General features: G+C 42.5%; 1 protein-coding gene across 1 annotated transcript in view; it reads left to right on the top strand.

The window, feature by feature from the left end:
• LOC128928709 (uncharacterized) overlaps window positions 1-17883 on the top strand; it is a 240076-nt gene that overhangs the window by 182182 nt on the left and 40011 nt on the right. Inside the window, exon 4 of the mRNA XM_078338156.1 lies at window positions 8236-8337. Coding sequence (XP_078194282.1) covers window positions 8236-8337 — 102 coding nt within the window. The remainder of the gene's footprint in view (window positions 1-8235; window positions 8338-17883) is intronic.

The raw sequence follows: 17883 nt of genomic DNA, 5'->3' as shown, positions 1-17883 counted from the left end.
ACTGTGACAGATTAATGCTCCTAAAGTTTGTACAGGAAGGTTAAATAAAGTGTTACTTTTATGACACCGAATATCTTTATGATGCTTTTGCTAAATCAGAGACCTCTTGGTGATGCTGCAGATGTGCCAAATACTTATCGCAAGCTGGCAAAATGCCACCAGCGCTTTTCTCATCTATCACACTTCCTACCTTTCTGCACAAGCCATCCTCACTGCTGTGTGTAATACAATAGTCTCCAGGCAGCTTTCTCTCTTCTGCACATTTATTCCAAGTGAAACAATTCAAGTCCTGTCATCTGGAGATGTTACAGTGTTACTAGAAAGAATGCTTCACGCACAATTCTATCATTTACAACATGGATATAACATGCCTGCACACACTTAGGCTTGGGGATTGTGAAGCCATCATCAAAGCTGCCACCACAGTTCATATTCTTCTCCCTCCACCCTTCTTTTGATGTTCATTCACTTCCTTTGTCTGGCCCTTCTTCCCACTTGAAAGGCCTGGAATGTTCTCTGAGCATTTTGGCCACACTAAATTTTCTGCTTTCTTTCTTTTTTAAAACTTTTATTTTAGGTTTAGGGATACATATGCAGGTTTGTTATACAGGAAAAGTGTGTGTCACAGGGGTTTGGTGTACAGATTATTTTGTCATCCAGATAATAAGCATGATACCTCATTAGGTAGTTTTTTTTTTATCCTAATGCTCCTCCCACTCTCCACCCTCAAATGGGCTCCAATATTTATTTTTTCTTTCTTTTTGTTCATGTATATTCAAGGTTTAGCTTCCACATATCAGCGAGAATATGCACTATTTGGTTTTCTGTTACCATGTTAGTTCACTTAGGATAATGGCCTCCAGCTCCGTCCATGTCCCTGCAAAGGACATGATCTCATTCTTTTTTATGGCTGCATAGTATTCCATGGTATATATGTACCACATTTTCTTTACCCAGTCTACCATGGATGGGCATTTATGTTGGTTGCCTGTCTTTGCTATTGTGAATAGTGCTGCAATAAACCTATGCATGCATCTTTACGGCAGAATGATTTCCTTTGGGTAGATACCCAATAATGAGATTGCTGACTGAAATGGTAGTTCTGTTTCAAGTTCTTTGAGAAATCACCAAACTTCTTTCTGCAATGGCTGAACTAATTTTCATTGCCACCAGCAATGTATAAGTATTGCCTTTTCTCTGCAACCTCACCAGCATCTGTTATTTTCTGACTTTTTAACAACAGCCACTCAAACTGGTATGAGATGGTATCTCATTCTGGTTTTGGTTTGCATTTCTCTAATGATTAATGATGTCAAGCGTTTTTTTCATTTGCTTGTTGGCAGCATGTATATTTTCTTTTGAAAAGTGTCTGTCGATGATAGACTGGACTGGAAAAATGTGGCACGTATACACCATGGAATATTATGCAGCAATCAAAAATGATGAGTTCATGTCCTTTGTAGGGACATGGATGAATCTGGAGAACATCATTCTCAGCAAACTGACACAAGAACAGAAAATGAAATACCGCATATTCTCACTCATAGGCAGGCTAGGAAAAATGAGAACACATGGACACAGGGAAGGGAGTACTACACACTGGGGTCTATTGGGGGGAATAGGGGAGGGACAGTGGGCGGGGGGGAGCTGGGGAGGGATAGCCTGGGGAGAAATGCCAAATGTGGGTGAAGGGGAGGAAGGCAGCAAAACACACTGCCATGTGTGTACCTATGCAACTATCTTGCATGTTCTGCACATGTACCCCAAAACCTAAAATGCAATTAAAAAAAAAGAGAAGTCCTGCCATTTGCAGCAATAGGGATGAACCTAGAGGACATTATGCTGAGTGAAATAAGCCAGTCACAGAAAAACAAAGAAAAAAAAAGAAAAGTGTCTGTTCATGTCCTTGCCCACATTTTAATGGGGTGGTTTGGTTTTTGCTTGTTAATTTATTTAATTTCCTTATAGATTCTGGATACTAGGTCTCTGTGGGCTATATGGTTCACAAATATTTTCTCTCATTCTATAGGTTGTGTGTTTACTCTGTTGATAGTTTCTTTTGCTGTGCAGAAGCTCTTTAATTTAATTAGGTCTCATTTATCAGTTTGCTTTTGTTGCAATTGCATTTGGCATCTTCATCATAAAATCTTTGCCATGGCCTATGTCCAGAATGGTATTTCCTAGGCTATCTCCAGAGTTTTTATAATTTTAGGTTTTACATGTAAGTCTTTTTTTTTTTTTTTTTTTTGAGATGAAATTTTACTCTTTTGTACAGGCTGGGGTGAAGTGGCGTAATCTCGGTTCACTGCAACCTCCAACCCAGCAAGTCCAAGGTGTTCCCCTACCTCAGCCTCCTCAGTAGCTTGAATGATAGGTGCCTGCCATGAAGCTTGGCTAATATTTTTTGTATTTTTAGTAGAGACAGGGTTTCACCATGTTGGCCAGGCTGGTCTAGAACTCCTGACTTCAGGTGATCCACCCACATTGGCCTCCCAAAGTGCTGGGATTACAGGCATGAGCCACTGTACCCAGCTACATTTAAGTCTTTAATCTCTCTTGAGTTGATTTTTTTTGTATGATATAAAGTAGGAGTCCAGTTTCAATCTTCTGCATATAGCTAGTCTGTTATCCCAGCACCATATATTGGATAGGGAGCCCTTTCCCCATTGTTTATTGATAAAGTTTATATATCTGTTTCCACTCAAATTTCACGTTGAATTGTAATCTTCAGTATTGGAGGTGGAGCCTGGTGGGAGGAGATTGAATTATGGGGGTGATTTCTCATGAACAGTTTAGCACCATCCTCTTGGTGCTAATCCTCAAATAGTGAGTGACTTCTCATGAGATCTAACTGTTAATAAGTATATGGCACCTTACTCTCCCCTTTTCTTGCTTTGTTCTCCTAATATGACATGCCTATTCCCCTTCATCTTCTATCATGATTGTAAGCTTCCTGAGGCCTCCCCAGAAGCTGAGCAGGTGCCAGCATCATGCTCCTTGTAAAGCCCACAACTGTGAGATAATTAAACCTCTCTTCTTACAAATTGCCCATTCTCAGGTGCAATGCAGGAATGGCATAATACGTAAAATTGGTAATGAGAGTGGGGCATTGCTATAAAGATACCTGAAAATGTGGCAGTACCTTTGGGACTGAGTAATACGCAGAGGTTGGAAGAATTTGGAGTGCTCAGAAGAAGATAGGAAGACAACAGAAAGTTTGGAACTTCTTAGAGACTTGTTAAGTGGTTGGGACCAAAATGCTGATAGAAATAAGGACAGTGAAGGGCAGGCTGATGGGGCCTCAAATGGAAATGAGGAATTTACTGGGAGCTGGAACAAAGGTCACCCCTGTTATGCCTTAGCAAAAGAAGTTGGCTGCATTGTATTCTTGCCCTAGGGATTTGTAGAAGTTTGAACTTCAGAGTGATGATTTAAGGTATCTGGTGGAATCAAAGTGGAATCAATTTCTAAGCAGTAAAGCATTCAAGAGGTGGCCTGGCTGCTTCTAACAACCTACTTAGCCTCAGATGCAGGAGCAAATAAATGACTTAATGTTGGAATTTATATTTAAAAGGAAAGCAGAGTATAAAAGTTTGGAAAATTTTCACCCTGGTCATATGGCAGAAAACAATAAAGCTTTTTTGGGAGAGGAATTCAAGCTGGCTGTGGAACAACCACTTGCTAGAGATATTTGCATAACTGAAAAGAAGCCAAGTGCTAACATACAAGACACCTGGAAAATGACTTCAAAGTCATTTCAGAGACCTTCACTGTAGCCCGTCCCATTACAAGCTCAGAGACCTAGAGGGAAAAATGGTTTTGTGGGCCCGGTCCAGGACACTGCTGCCTTGACCAGCCTCACACACTGCTCCTCACATCTTGGCCACTTCAGCTCCAGCCTCACTTCAAAGAAGACAAATAGAGCTCAGGCCTCTGCTCCAGAGGCCACAGCCATAGCCTTGGTGATTTCCATGTGGTGTTAAGCCTGTGAGTGTGCAGAGTTCAAGAGTGAAGAGTGCTTGGTAGCCTCTGCCTAGATTTCAGAGGCTTATGAGAAAGTCTGGGTGACCAGCCTGTTAGAAGGGCAGAGTCCTCACAGAGAGCTTCTACTAAGGCAGTGCCAAGGGCAAGTGTGCAGTTGGAGCCCTCACACAGAGTTTGCAGTGGGGCACTGCCTAGTGAAGCTGTGAGACAGTGCCACCATCCTCCAGACCCCAGAATGGTAGATCCACCTGTAGCTTGTACCTGGTGCCTGGGAAAGTTGCAGGCATTCAACTTCAACACATGAGAGCAGCCATGGGGACTGATCCCTGCAAAGCTGTAAGGGCAGAGCTGCCCAGGGCCTTGGGAGGCCACCCCTTAGAGCAGTAGGCACTGGATATGGGACATTGAGTAGAAGGAGATTATTTTGGAGCTTTAAGATTTAGTGGACGCCCTGCTGGGTTTTGAACTTGCATGGGTCCTGTACCTTTCTTTTGGTATGATTTCTCCCTCTAGAAATAAGATTGTTTACCCAATGGCTATACCCCCATTGTATTTCAGAAATAACTAACTTGTTTTTAATTTTAATTCATAGGTGGAAGGAGAGGAATCTTAGATGAGATTCTAGACTCGGACTTTAAACTTTTGAATTAACACTGGAATGAATCAAGATTTTGGGTGGCCGTTGGGAAGGCATGATTGTATTTTGCAGTGCTGTTACCAGCAAAATGTCCCAGTTCAGATCCCAAGAGAGGGTTCTTGGATCTTGTGTGAGAAAGAATTCAAGACAAGTCCACAGAGTAAAGTAAAAGCACATTTATTAAGAAAGTAAAGGAATAAAGAAATGGCTACGCCATAGGCAAAGCAGCCCAAGGGCTGTTGCTTGGCTATTTTCATAGTTATTTCTTGATCATATGTTAAATAAGGGGTGGATTATTCATGAGTTTTCTGGCAAAGGGGTGGGCAATTTTTCAGGACTGAAGGTTTCCCCCTTTTTAGATCACATAGGGTAACTTCTAGACATCATTGCATTTGTAAACTCTCATGGCACTGATGGGAGTGTCTTTTAGCATGCTAATGCATTGTAATTAATGAAAAATGAGCAGTAAGGATGAGCAGAGGTCACTTTCATCACCACGTTGATTTGGAGGGCTTTGGCTGTCTTCTTTATTGCATCCTGTTCTATCAGTGGGCTCTTTGTGAGCTGTGTCTTGTGCTGATCTCTTGTCTCATCCCTTAGACATCAAGAATGCCTAACCTCCTGAGAATGCAGCCCAGGACGTGTCAGCCTCATTTTACCCAGACCCTATTCTAGATGGAGTTGCTCTAGTTTAAACACGTCTGACTATGTGAAAAGGACATGAGATTTGGGAGGGCCAGCGTTGTGATGCTGAATGTCCTGAAAGTAAACACCAAGGTATTGGAGAAATGTCCTGAGTAGACAACTCTGCACTTTGCATCTGAACCATGAAAGGATCTTAAGAATCTCTAGCAAAGGGTATAGCAATACAAAGAATATTCTTTTCTAAAGAAAATGAGTCTTCCTAGTGTAAAAAATCATTTGCTGCTTAAATAGCACTAAAAGAGGCTGGGACCTTGAGCATTCCACTAGAGCACCGAGTAGGAGAGGTGTTAAAATAACATTCCCCTCCCCCACATAGCTGCCTCATAAAGTAAATTTACTCGCAGCAAACACTGAGCCAGCTTTTCAGATCACCCTCAGTCCCCAAGGAGTTCCCTATGAAATCAGGGAAAGTGTCACAGCTCAGATGAAGTCACCAGGGGAATTTAGTCTTCTGGTCAAACTTAGGCTGCCTAATTCAATCTACTCCTCATCACTGGTGCTCAGGAACTCAATGGGATCACAGCAGAAGATGAAACAAATTGAAATTTTATTTCCATTTCCTCTCTCACTTATTGAGTCACTCAAAAAAATGTTTTAAAATACCAACAAATCCAGACCAAACCAGTAAGTCCCTTCTGGGTTCTTAGGTCATATGTACATGGAGTACTAATGTGAAAAGTGACTGTCGATTCCTTCTATTTTATTGAATTGAGCACAGATTTGTTTGACCAAACTTTGTTGGCCATAACATGATGTATATAAAGATGCTTTGCAAAGTGTAAATTATGATAGAAAAATGAGAAGCTGGATGTAAAGCACCACACAGAATCAAATACTACACTGCCCTTAAAATATACACCGAAACAAACAGAGGCCGTATGTAGAGAAGTGGAAAATACAGTTGTCAATGTCATATTTATAATATGATCCTGTTTGGGGGCAGAAGAACTCTGTGTGTGTGTGTGTGTGTGTGTGTGCGCACGCGTTGAGGGCAGGGGTGTGTGTGTGCGTGCGTGCGTTGAGGGCAGGGGTGTATGTGTATATTTGTAGCATATTTCCATAATAAGATTTGTAAGCTGGAAGCCAGTTATGCAACATGGATACCTCAGGGGTATGGATTTCAGTGCTGGAGGTCCTTAAAGGATACATTTCTCCACCGTTTCAGTATTTTCTCCATTTAGAATGCATTAGTCTTGTTATTAAAAATATTTTTAAATATAAAGAATCAAATAGAAGTTAGATGTTCTCTCAAATCCACTGGTTGAAAATGAAATCGGCAATAGATTATGGCATTTATTCGCTGATTTGATCAAACCATTTGAATGCATAGTCTCCAGCTTGTGACCACAAGAAACTCCTGTAGCAGTCACTTCCTTACTGCTAGACTGCAACTGAAATAGCGTGACCTTACAGTCAATACCTGAGCAGCAACCTCCTGATCTTCCAGCTCTTCCGACCGTTTCTCTGAATTGAATCCATTTCTGCTGAAAATATCTGGTCTGGTTTCTGCTCCTGGGCTGAACTCTGATACAAGGAGAGAAAATAAGAACTGTCCTTAGTCCCTGGAGAAACTGAGGCAATCTGGTTGAGTTCAGAGGGGGAGGATATTCCTTCAGGAGGCATGGGAATAAGCAAAATTCTGGAAGCAAGGACTTTGATTTCTTTTTTATGATATGGTTGGAAGACTTTTGGCTACAGGAGAAGAAACGTGTTCCCAGAGGTGGTAAAAATTAAAGTTGAAAAGAAAGTTTTGAATGAGATTTTGCAAAGTATCAAATATAAACCTAAAAATTGTGGACCATCCTTTACACATTGGGAGTGTAAAAGTTGTTTGAGGAATTCTATGACCAGGATAAACATAAGTAAGATAAAGAGAGAGATGCTCTTTGTAAAAATGTTGCCTTGTGCTAACTTTTCCATGGGAATTTTAAGTTCAATTTAATGACATTTACTGACAGAATACCATGTCCATGTGCATGGCACTAAAGACGTGACAATGTGATTTGTTACTGTGCCTGCTGACAGAGAGACCCAAGAAGCAGGTCAAGCAGCCTCCACAGAAATAAGAATTAAGACTGGCAAATGTGAGCAGATTTAATGCTAATAGTGTGGTCTGGGGTATGCTGACATCCGAATTCTGGAGACATTTTTGGATGTTACAAGGCATCATGCATTCTGGACAATGAGACAAGTTTGTGCTATTTACAAGTAAAGTTTGATATCAGGAAATAAAAATGCAAGGAAGGTCTGGATCCATAATCGCCTCCCAACCTTGGGTTGGTAACTTAACTATTCCAAGCCTTACTTTCATTTTAGTGCAAAGAGAAATAACACTAACTACATTATAGTGTTGAGAAGATTAATTGAAATTATGTGTGTAAAGCACTTTAAACTGAAAAACATATAAAAATATAAAGTACGCAAATGTGTTTCCAAGTGGACAGACTTGCTATGTGCAAAAATTTTTCAAGAATTTCCTTTTCACAGGGTGTCAGAAGTGTTTCAGCTAACAGAAATAAATATGCTAATTGGAAGTAGATGAATCATAATCTGTGTCTTTTTCGTGAGAGGTTAGATGTGACCTGAACTGTATGAAACTAACAAAAGAGAAGCATGATTAAAACAATGAGTTGGTGATCAAATCAATGTATCTCAAAGAAGGCCGTGTCTGTAAACTCTCAGCTTCTCTATTTGAACACCTAACTTCATACCATATTTTCATCACATAGTCAATTCTGGAATGCTACATCTGTTTTTCCTTTTAAATTCATGTTTCTTTACATTTTATATTTAGACAATCTCTTTATTCTAAGATTAATCTATAATATTTTTCAGAATTAAAAGTAGAATTGCCATGCATACTATCATCATAAAGATTCCTCTTTTCTGTTTCTTGTATGCCCTCATAGAGCAATATACAGTATGAGAAGCAAAAGGAAGAAGAAAACAGAAGGGCAGCCACCAAGGAGTAATCATTTCTACCAAGAGACTGGAAGAAAACCAGAAGAAAGGTTAGGGTGCTTGTTTCCCTGGTTCCCTACCTGAAAGGTTGTCTTAGGCTGGATCTCCATCATTCCTAAGGCCTACCATTTCTTGAAGAATGAGCTTCTCTACAAGACACTCTCTTTTTCTGGATTCTGGTAATCACTCTCTTTCTCATACTCTAGGACCTAGGAGTATGAAAAGCTCAACAGTTTCTAAGCATGGGTTATCCTTGTTGCTTCCCCTCCCCTTCCTTTTCTCTGTACTGTTAAGTGTGCTCTGAATGAAGAGACCCCCTAAACAGGCTTTGTGTGAGCAACGAGACTGTTTATTCACCCGGGTGTGGGTGGGCTGAGTCCAAAAAGAGAGTCGGCGGAGGGCAGTGGGATAAGAGTTGGTTTTATAGGTTTGGGGTAGGCAGTGGAAAGTCACCGAAGTTACAGTTCAGGGCAGTTTTTGCAAGCCAGGGGAGTGTTGGCAGTGGGGAAGTGTGGTGTGTCACAAGGTCCAAGGTCCAGTGTCACAAGGTTGGTTTATCAGTTAAGGCACGAACAGTTGAGGCAGGAACAATGGTACAATGTTGTGAGGTCAACTAGTCTTTGCAGGAGCCAGCAATTCTTCTTACTTCAGCCTTTCTGACTCCGAGAGGCCATCCAAAGATGTATGTATGGGTCATGGGAGTCGGCATGGCTCGACTGAGGTATGCCCTTTGGTGCAGTCACTTCAAAGAACCTTGCATGTACATAGTCCTGTTGTAAGTAAATCCCCCTTAAATGATCCTAATTTGAGCATACCATGTGTTTTCTGGTGAGATACTGACTGGTACATCCTCCCAAGTAGGATGCTTCTCAATCCCTGCTTTACATGAGACTATGGAGGATGACAGACAAGGAACAGCTTCAGGGAAGGTGGATCAGAGGCCCAGAAAAAAAACGTTGACAAGGGAGTCTTCTCAGAGAACAGAGTCAGGGTCTAATCCAATACATTTCTCGAATGTGTGCCCGAAGAATTTAAAAAATCCTTCCCTTTTTTTCACTCTCTAAATAGGAGTTTTTATTGTTGCTTTCTCGTCCCCCTTTCCATCTTATAGATTGGGTTTGTGCAGAAAAGGAGAAGCTAGATTACATGTTTTCCTTAAGTCACAGGAAATCAAATCAAAGCAGCCAGTTGTATTCAGGCTTGACCGAGATAAGGCAGCATCACCAGGAAGCTCCAGACAGAATGACACAGGTGCTTCCTTTGCAGGCGGATGAGTGTGGTTAGTTTATGAGCAGAAGGGAGCTAAAAGATATTTTGTGACCAGGAGTTTAGGCTGTGGCAGATACTGCTAGTGCCCATAAATATCTGTCTTTTTTCACTTCCTGGTATGTAACTGGATTGTATTTTCTAGGCTTTCCTACAGTTTGATGGGACTGAGTTCTAAGCTATGAGTATGACAGAAACTGAAATGCAACACTCCCAGACCTGGCCCATGAAAACTTTCCACATTCAAGTCTTCTTTATCTTCCTTATCCATCTAGTACGTACATGGAGTAAAGCACAAGGACCTGGAAGAGGTCAAGACATTTTAAAAAACAAAAGCCCAGTCTTTTAAGGACTACCTGGAGCTGAGCCCTCCCAGCACTGGCATTAGACTGAGATGTGAATGAGAAAACAAACACTGTAAATCCAATGAATTTGGGAAAGTTCAGCTCTCTTAAAGTAGCTGGCATTACTTACCACAAGGAATATAATCAGTCAGGACCTGTTCTGCTGCAAGGGTCAAACAACTCAACCTAAACCGGCTTAAAGCAAAACAGAATTTATGAACTAACATAATGGGGAGTTCAGTGGTAGGGAACCCTTTTAGGTATTGTATGATGCAAAATCCCACTGCCAGCCAGCCAGACATGATTCTCTCTGTATCTCAGCTAGATGAGTTTCTGTTCTCTGTGTTGTGCTGTTTCCTTTCTTAGGCTCCCCTTCTCCATGATATGGGGGCTGCAGCAGCTGCAGAGTTCACAATCTCACTGCTTGGTTTTCATGCTCAGCCTACTTTCACTGGCCTAAAATGGCCCAGCTTTGGTTCAGCCACCTTTGTTGATCATGGGTGGGGAACAGGTTGATCTACAAGATCCCGTAAGAGCTCCCAGAGAGGAAATGTGATGCCCTCTACAACCACATAATAGGAGCTCAGAGTGGAGGAAAAGAGACTTCTCAAAGCAAAGTCAGGGTAGTTTGTTCCTAAGAAAAGATGTGTGACAGAAACTATAAATGTCCACTACATTCTCTTTCTTCCCTCTGTTTCCCATTGTTATTAGACAACAATAAAACATTTTCTTTTGTCTCTCTTATTTTTAATACACAGCCCCTTTATAAACCTAATTATGGTTGATATGAGTTTGAGAAACACTGTAAATTTTGTAGATATATTTGGCTTTGTAATATTGGGGTTCAGGGTGCCTTAAGCTCTCCTGAGAGGATGTTTCTCCAGGTTCTTCATCTCCTGCCCTCTCAAGAATGAGAGGGGACACAGCACAGTGCACAGTAAATGCCAGACTCAAAAGTGTTTGTAGAAAATGATTTATTTAGAGAGCAAGAGGGAGAAACAGGAGGAGGAGAGAGAAAGAAACAGCTGACTCTCACACTGAGTGAGAGAATCCAGAAAGATAGATCCAGGAGAGGAAAGCAGCTTCCACCCTGAGTGGAAGGGAATAGAGAGAGATGGAGTTTAGGAGAGGGGAAGACAGGCTTCCACGAGAGAGTGTGGAAGGGGACTCCAGAGGAAAAATCCAGGAGAGAGAAAGATGGTTTCCTCAAAGGGAGTGTTCATGGAAGGGGACTCAAACATGGAGTCTGAAGGGGTGTGGAAGAAGGGGATTTTTAACCTGGGAGGAACCCCCACCTTATCTAAGACCCTGGGCCAATGAAAGGAGTTCCTTAGAACTTCCATGGGAGTGATTGACTCTTAGTTTCTTCCCGTGTCCTCGAAATTCAAACATAAACCGTTAAATCTCCTGTATGGAGAGAGATGGGAGGGGGGAATGGCACTGGGAAATTCTTGCCCTTAAAACTACACCCCCCTGTGGACCCAGAAAGAGAACACCTTCCCTCATTCCCCCCATCTGAACAGGAAAGCCTAACTTCTGTTGGAACACGGGTGTCGATCCTCTTTAACTACTTCCTGCTGAAATAGGGTGTAGAAGGGGCCCTGTAGTTGAGGTTTTCTCCAGAGGGGAGCCTCTCAGGGGTGCAGGCTGATCCTGAGGTCCATGATAGAGCTCATGAGCCAAAGACATCCTGGGTTCCAGTGGCAGGATTATTCGTGACCTTATGGTTCTATAGGAAATGAACGTGACAAGGTGGTTAAAGATGAGAGGCCCAGAGGCCAGCAAATACAGAATGTTTATAAATGAGCCTGCAAGAGAACAGAGCCAGGACAGTCTGTTGTTAAACAAGCCTCACAATACTTAACCGGCTTACAAAACAGCAGCACTTTTCCTAGAAAGAGGCAGCTTCCCTTCCCACTATGAAAAGGATGCTCAGAGTTCGAAAGATATCAAGGTTGAGGGTTATAGTCCTGTTAATGCCAGCATATAAATTAGACTGATGCGTGGTTACTTCCCTGAGGATCTTGTTGGAAAAGCAGAGGCAGATCCTCTAAGGGCTCGCAGGTGGATGAAGGGTTGTCTCCTGGATCTTCAGGCTGCAGAGCGGAGGGTCTCTAACTTTCCTCAGGAGGTGTCCAAGGCTTTGGCCGAGTGTGATGAATCCACAAGTCAATTCCCACCACCTTAACTGCCGTTGGAGTGGACAGAATAACAGAAAATGGTCCTTCCCAAGATAGGCCTAGAGAGGGAGAATCTGAGGGGAGAGAATTAACAAGCACCAAGTCTCAGAACTACTGAGAAGGCTGTGCAAATGTCCAGGAGAAGATTGACTTCATGGACCTCTATGGTCAGCTTTACCCAGGGCTCTGTGAGGCTGATGGCTTGTGCCAGCACTTGCTCCAGGCCCCCTCAGTCCTGCCATTGGGTCATGTCGTCAGACCCCCTCAGGCCCTGGGCAGGTGGGAGTGGGTCACCCTGCGGTGGTAGGTCTCCCCCTCGATCCAGTCTCTGGTGCCCACTGGCAGGGTGGATATGATGGTGACCATGCCATTGCACTGCTTTTCCTGCTTTGAGATCACCTGGGCCACAGGCTTCTTACTGGCACAGGACCAGGTCAGGTTTATGGTCCCCTTGCTGGGCACCACACCCACCACCAGACAGGTGATCATGGGGGAGCTGCTGACAAACAGGTCCAAGGGGCTGGGCCGGCTCAAGTAGGCGCTCACCCCTCTCGGGTTGGAATCTGCACACTTCTTGTTGCTTTCCTCAAAGGTGTTGTCTTGATTGTCGACCAGGCAGGTGTAGGTGTGGTCAGACAGCCAGGGCATCTGGGTGAGGATGAGCTCGCTCTGCGTGGAGGCCAGCTTGCCCTCCAGCATGGGAACAGTGAAGATCCAGTTCACGTCCACAACCTGCCAGTCCTGCAGCCAGGTGATGTTGATGGTGCCTGCGGTGTACCTGGAAGTGAGTACACCCACCACTTTAAAAGCCGCATTTGCAGCTGCTGGGTGGCTGTGAGTTCCCCGCCCCTACGGCTTTCCGTTGCCGTGTTGACCCCACCAGAGCCACATGCGTGGTTGGGCCATTCCCCAAACCGCTGCCCACACAGGGACCTGTGCGTCCTGGGGAGCCTTTTTACCCTGCTGCCTGGGACTGGAGAACACCCGAGAGGCCTGCCATAACCATGCGCCAGGTCGCTGCGCTCCTGGTCCCTGCAGGCTTGGGCTGTACCTCGCCCCTCCCGGCTGTTTGTTTTCTCCAGCTGACTGCTGTGCGCTCCCAGGGCTGGGCTGTACCCTCCGGCAAGGAGTGAAAGGCCCCGGGGCAGTGCTCGCCTTCTCCACCCAGCAGGCTCCCGAAGGTTTTGGTCCCAAAGGATAGAGAAGAAGACAGACAGCAGAGAGACAGCTTGATGGTAAAAAAAAAAACCGCTTTTAATTCTGGCTGTCCCACACTGCTTAAGAGGGGCTGGGTCGTGCCTCCAAGGCCTGGCGCCCCTGCTCCGTTCCCCAAAGCCCTGCCTGGCTGTGGCGGCTTCAGCTGTTCTTAGAGACAGGACAGAATGGGGCCGGTTTTCCTCACGCTTTTGAAGTCTTCTCTGGTTGTGCCCCTCTCCTGGCTCTACCCCTCTTTCTGGTGTACCCCTCTCCTGACTGGCTCACCAAAATGTAATATTGGGTTTCAGGGTGTCCTCAGCTCCCCTGAGAGGACGTTTCTCCCAGTTCTTGGTCTCCTGCCCTCTCAAGAATGAGAGAGGGGACTACGGTGTAGTGCGCAATATATGCCAGATTTAAAAGTGTTTGTAGAGAGTGCTTTATTTAAAGAGAGAGAGAAACAGGAGAAGGAGAGAGAAAGAAACAGCTGACTCTCATGCTGAGTGAGAGAATCCAGAAAGACGAAATCCAGGAGAGAAAAGCAGCTTCCACCCTGAGTGGAAGGGAATACGGAGAGAGATGGATTTTAGGAGGGGAAGACAGGCTTCCACGAGAGAGTGTGGAAGGGGACTTCAGAGGGGAAATCCAGGAGAGAGAAAGATGGTTTCCTCGAAGGGAGTGTTCATAGAAGGGGACCCAAACATGGAGTCTGAAGGGGTGTGGAAGAAGGGGACTTTAAACCTGGGAGGAACCCCCACCTCCTCTAAGACCCCAGGCCAATGAAAGGAGTTCCTTAGAACTTCCGCTGGAGTAATTGACTGTTAGTTTCTTACCGCGCCCAGCATCCATGAAATTCAAACATAAATGGTTAAATCTCCTGGATGGAGAGAGATGGGAGGGGGGCATGGCACTGGGAAATTCTTGCCCTTAAAACTACGCCCCCTTGTGGACCTGGAAAGAGAACACCTTCCCTCAGCCTAATCAAGGGAGATGCCGTTAATTTATAGACATCTTGAAAGATATCTCTCAAAAGAAAATTATCTCTTGTAATTAAATTCTCTTCCCTTCAGATACAAACATTTATGTAAAATGTTTCCAAACTACTTTTTACTATTTTTTCTCATATTTTTAATCTGTTTCATTTAATTACTAGTCTTGTATTAATAGTATTGTTTGTTACTATCTTCATTGCCAATTTAAGCTATATTGTGAGGTGAATGACTTACAAATATTTATAAAATTGTTATTATCAGGAAATGTATTCTGAGTTTCAGTCAGTTTGTAAATATTCTTTTAACATATAGTTCATTTGTAAACACAAGACTGTTTCATTTATCTTTTGGTATGTGATAAACCACCCTAATACTTTGTGGCATGAAACAAATACTTTTCTCTCTCATGGTCGCTTGAGTTGTCTGCTCAGTTTGGTGTCTCTTGCTTGAGGATATGTCATGTGGTTACAGCCAGGTACAGGTCTCTGAAGGCTCAGCTAAGCTGTGAGTAGATGTCTCACGTAGCACACTCAAATGTCTTGCAGTGGCCACTAGCCATCATCTGGTAGATGAGCTGAGGATGTTGTGGGAGTACCTTTCAGTGGCCATTTCATGTGGTTTGGGATTCTCAGAGTGTGGTAGGTAGGTTCTGGGAGACAGTCCAGATAGTGAGAGCTCCAAGTGTCCCAGGTTCAAATTGCATAGCTTTCTATTACCTGGCCTCAGAAGTCCCTGAATGCATTTCCACCACATTCTATTAGTGAAGAAGGTTGCCAAGACCCACCTAGATTGTAGAGGAGGGAAATTAGACTCCACTTCACAATTTGCAGCAAAAAGTTTGCAGGCATTATTGTGCACCATAGAGCCTATTGGCATCTCTTCAGATGTAGCATAGATGAAATAGCTAAAAGCTGGACTATCTCTGTTCGTATTTAGACTTTATTCCCTGTTGATGTAGACTTTATCCCCTCAACCTTCCATGCCTTGGCATCTTCATCTATAAACTGGTGATAATACAGACGTATATGGTAGGGTGGTTTGAAAATAATAAGTAATGTTTTAAAAAGTACTTGGTTCAGTTCCTGGCAAATGTTATCTATCATTATTAACATTACCTGGGCTTAAAGATGATGATTCAAGACAAGTGTATCAGGGGTGTTCAGAAAATCCATGAAAAAGGTGTATTATGAAAAAACTGTGTGAATTTCAAAATGTTTTGGCACAAAAATGAACTCCCACAAATTTGTTTTAACATTTCTGGATAGTAGCTAGTTTCAGGCACTAAAAAGGATGAGACATAGTTTGAAAGGGCCCCCTTTCAAAGCAACATGATTTCTGTTAAAATTGAAGCGAGAACAAACATCAAATGTATGATGATACTTGGGTGGAAGAATGATGAAATCACTGATGCTTTAGAAAAAGCTTACGGGAACAATACTTCAAAGAAAACAGCAGTTTACAAATGAATAACTCATTTTAAGAAGGGACCAGATGATGATGAAGATGAAGCACCCAGCAGAAGACCATGTATATCGGTTTGGAAGGAAAAAAATAATCTTGTTCAGGCCCTAATTGAAGAGGATTGGTGATTAATAGCAGAAATAATAGCCAACACCGTAGACATCTCAATTGGTTCAGCTTTCACTATTCTAACTGAAAAAGTAAAGTTGAGCCAACTTTCCACTGGACGTGTGTCTAAACGGTTGCACCCAGATTGGCTGCAGACAAGAGCAGGACTTTCAACAGAAACTGCAAACAGGTGGGAATGAAGATCCTGAAGCATCTCTTCAAAGAATTGTAGCAGGAGATGAAACATGGCTTTACCAGTGCAATCCTGGAGACAAAGCAGGATCAAAGCAATGGCTACTAAGAGGTGGAAGTGGTCCAGTGAAAGCAAAGGTAAGCCATTCTAGAGCAAAGGCCATGGCAAGAGTTTTTTGGGGTGATGCTCAAGGCATTTTACTTGTTGATTTTCTGCAGGACCAGAGAACGATAACATCTGCTTATTATGAGAATGTTTTGAGAAAGTTAACCAAAGTTTTAGCAGTAAAGCCCCCAGGAAGCTTCACCAGAGTTCTTCTGCCATCAGGACAGGGCACCTGCTCAAACCTCCCATCAAACAAGGGCAATTTTGTGAGGGTTTCTATGGGAAATTGCTGGCATCCACCTTATGGTGCTGATTTGGCTCCTTCTGGCTATTTTTTGTTTCCTAATCTTGAAAAGTCATTAAAAGGCATCAATTGTTCTTCAGTAAATAATGTAGCACAAAGACTACATTGACCTAGTTAAATTCCTAGCACCCTCAGTTCTTTAGAGATGGACAAAATTATATCATAACTTGCCAAAGTATCTTGACCCTGTTGAAGCTTATGTTGGGAAATAGTTTATATTTTTTAATTTTTATCTTTTAATTCTATTTTTCATAAACATTTTGAAGTCCTCTCTTATTTGACTGTGGCATAATTTCCATGGAGCTCACATAAGCATGTAAAAGATCTTTTTTATTTAAGACTGTCAGCAGAGCATGACACAGTTTTTTACTGCCTTTTATTTGTCTATTTTTAATCTTAGGGACTGAGCATCAATTCACTTCCCTCTCAGAAGGGGCTACCTTGATTGCTATCAGTCACATTTGAAATCAGATACTCAAACACTTTTTGCATAAGCTGGGCTGTTACTATCTTGCTTTTGGTTGGTTACTAGAATGCCATTCATATATCTTTCCTGTCTCCTAGCAGGGAGACTAAACTGGTTTATCATGCAGGCCAGTGGCTCTGTTCTACTACTAAATTTGGTGAGTGATAATAGAGGAACTAATTTTTTAGAGGCAAATTAATTTACATGTTCTATTACACATCACATCTTCTAGGATAACTGCGGTTTAAGACTAAAATAAAGATTTATTTTCAAGTGAGAATGAAGAAAATATGTTTATGGCATGATGAACTATTGTAATATATATTTTTAAATGGAACATAGTCTATATATTGTTTTTCAATAAGTGAATAAGTAGGATTACCTTCTTTATACAAAGATACAAGATTTCTAATATAATCTTTTTATCAGTTCTTAAATGGGGCATCCCATGAAAATTATCAGGCTAATACAAATACGTTAGATTTTTATTTTGGCCAAAAGAACTCTGAATAGCAGTTCTACATACCAAAAAAAAATTGGCAGAACAGATTGTAGAAATTATAACTAAGCTAGAGGACATTTTCTATTTCTAGAAGAAAATGTTACTTGTATCCAAGGAGCATTGTTGTTTTGAGTTAGGCTCCCTTTCCAAAGAAGTCTGGAGTTTTTTTCATCTCAGCCTGCAGAAGAGAGTAGTAGTTAGGTGCTAGGACAGCTTAAAAGACTGCCTTTTTGGATCAAGTATAAAGGGAATGTGAGCCTTCTGGGACTTGGGCAGAGTACATTGCTCAGGTCATCTTGACCTCCAGGGATGACTAGTACTGTTTCTCCCATAAAAGCTGTTTTCCTGGAGCTCTCCAGGGACAGAATGTCAGAGCAAGTAGGGTCGAGAGAGCCCATAGATGATTCCTGTTATTTTACAACTGGGGAAACTGAAAACTGTAAAGTTATTTATTTTTGCCTCTTTGTAGCAGTGTCCAGGT

Source organism: Callithrix jacchus, chromosome 9, assembly GCF_049354715.1.
Source record: "Callithrix jacchus isolate 240 chromosome 9, calJac240_pri, whole genome shotgun sequence".
NCBI lineage: Eukaryota > Metazoa > Chordata > Mammalia > Primates > Cebidae > Callithrix > Callithrix jacchus.
Note: the sequence above shows the minus strand (reverse complement) of the source record. Positions and strands in the feature narration are given on the sequence as shown.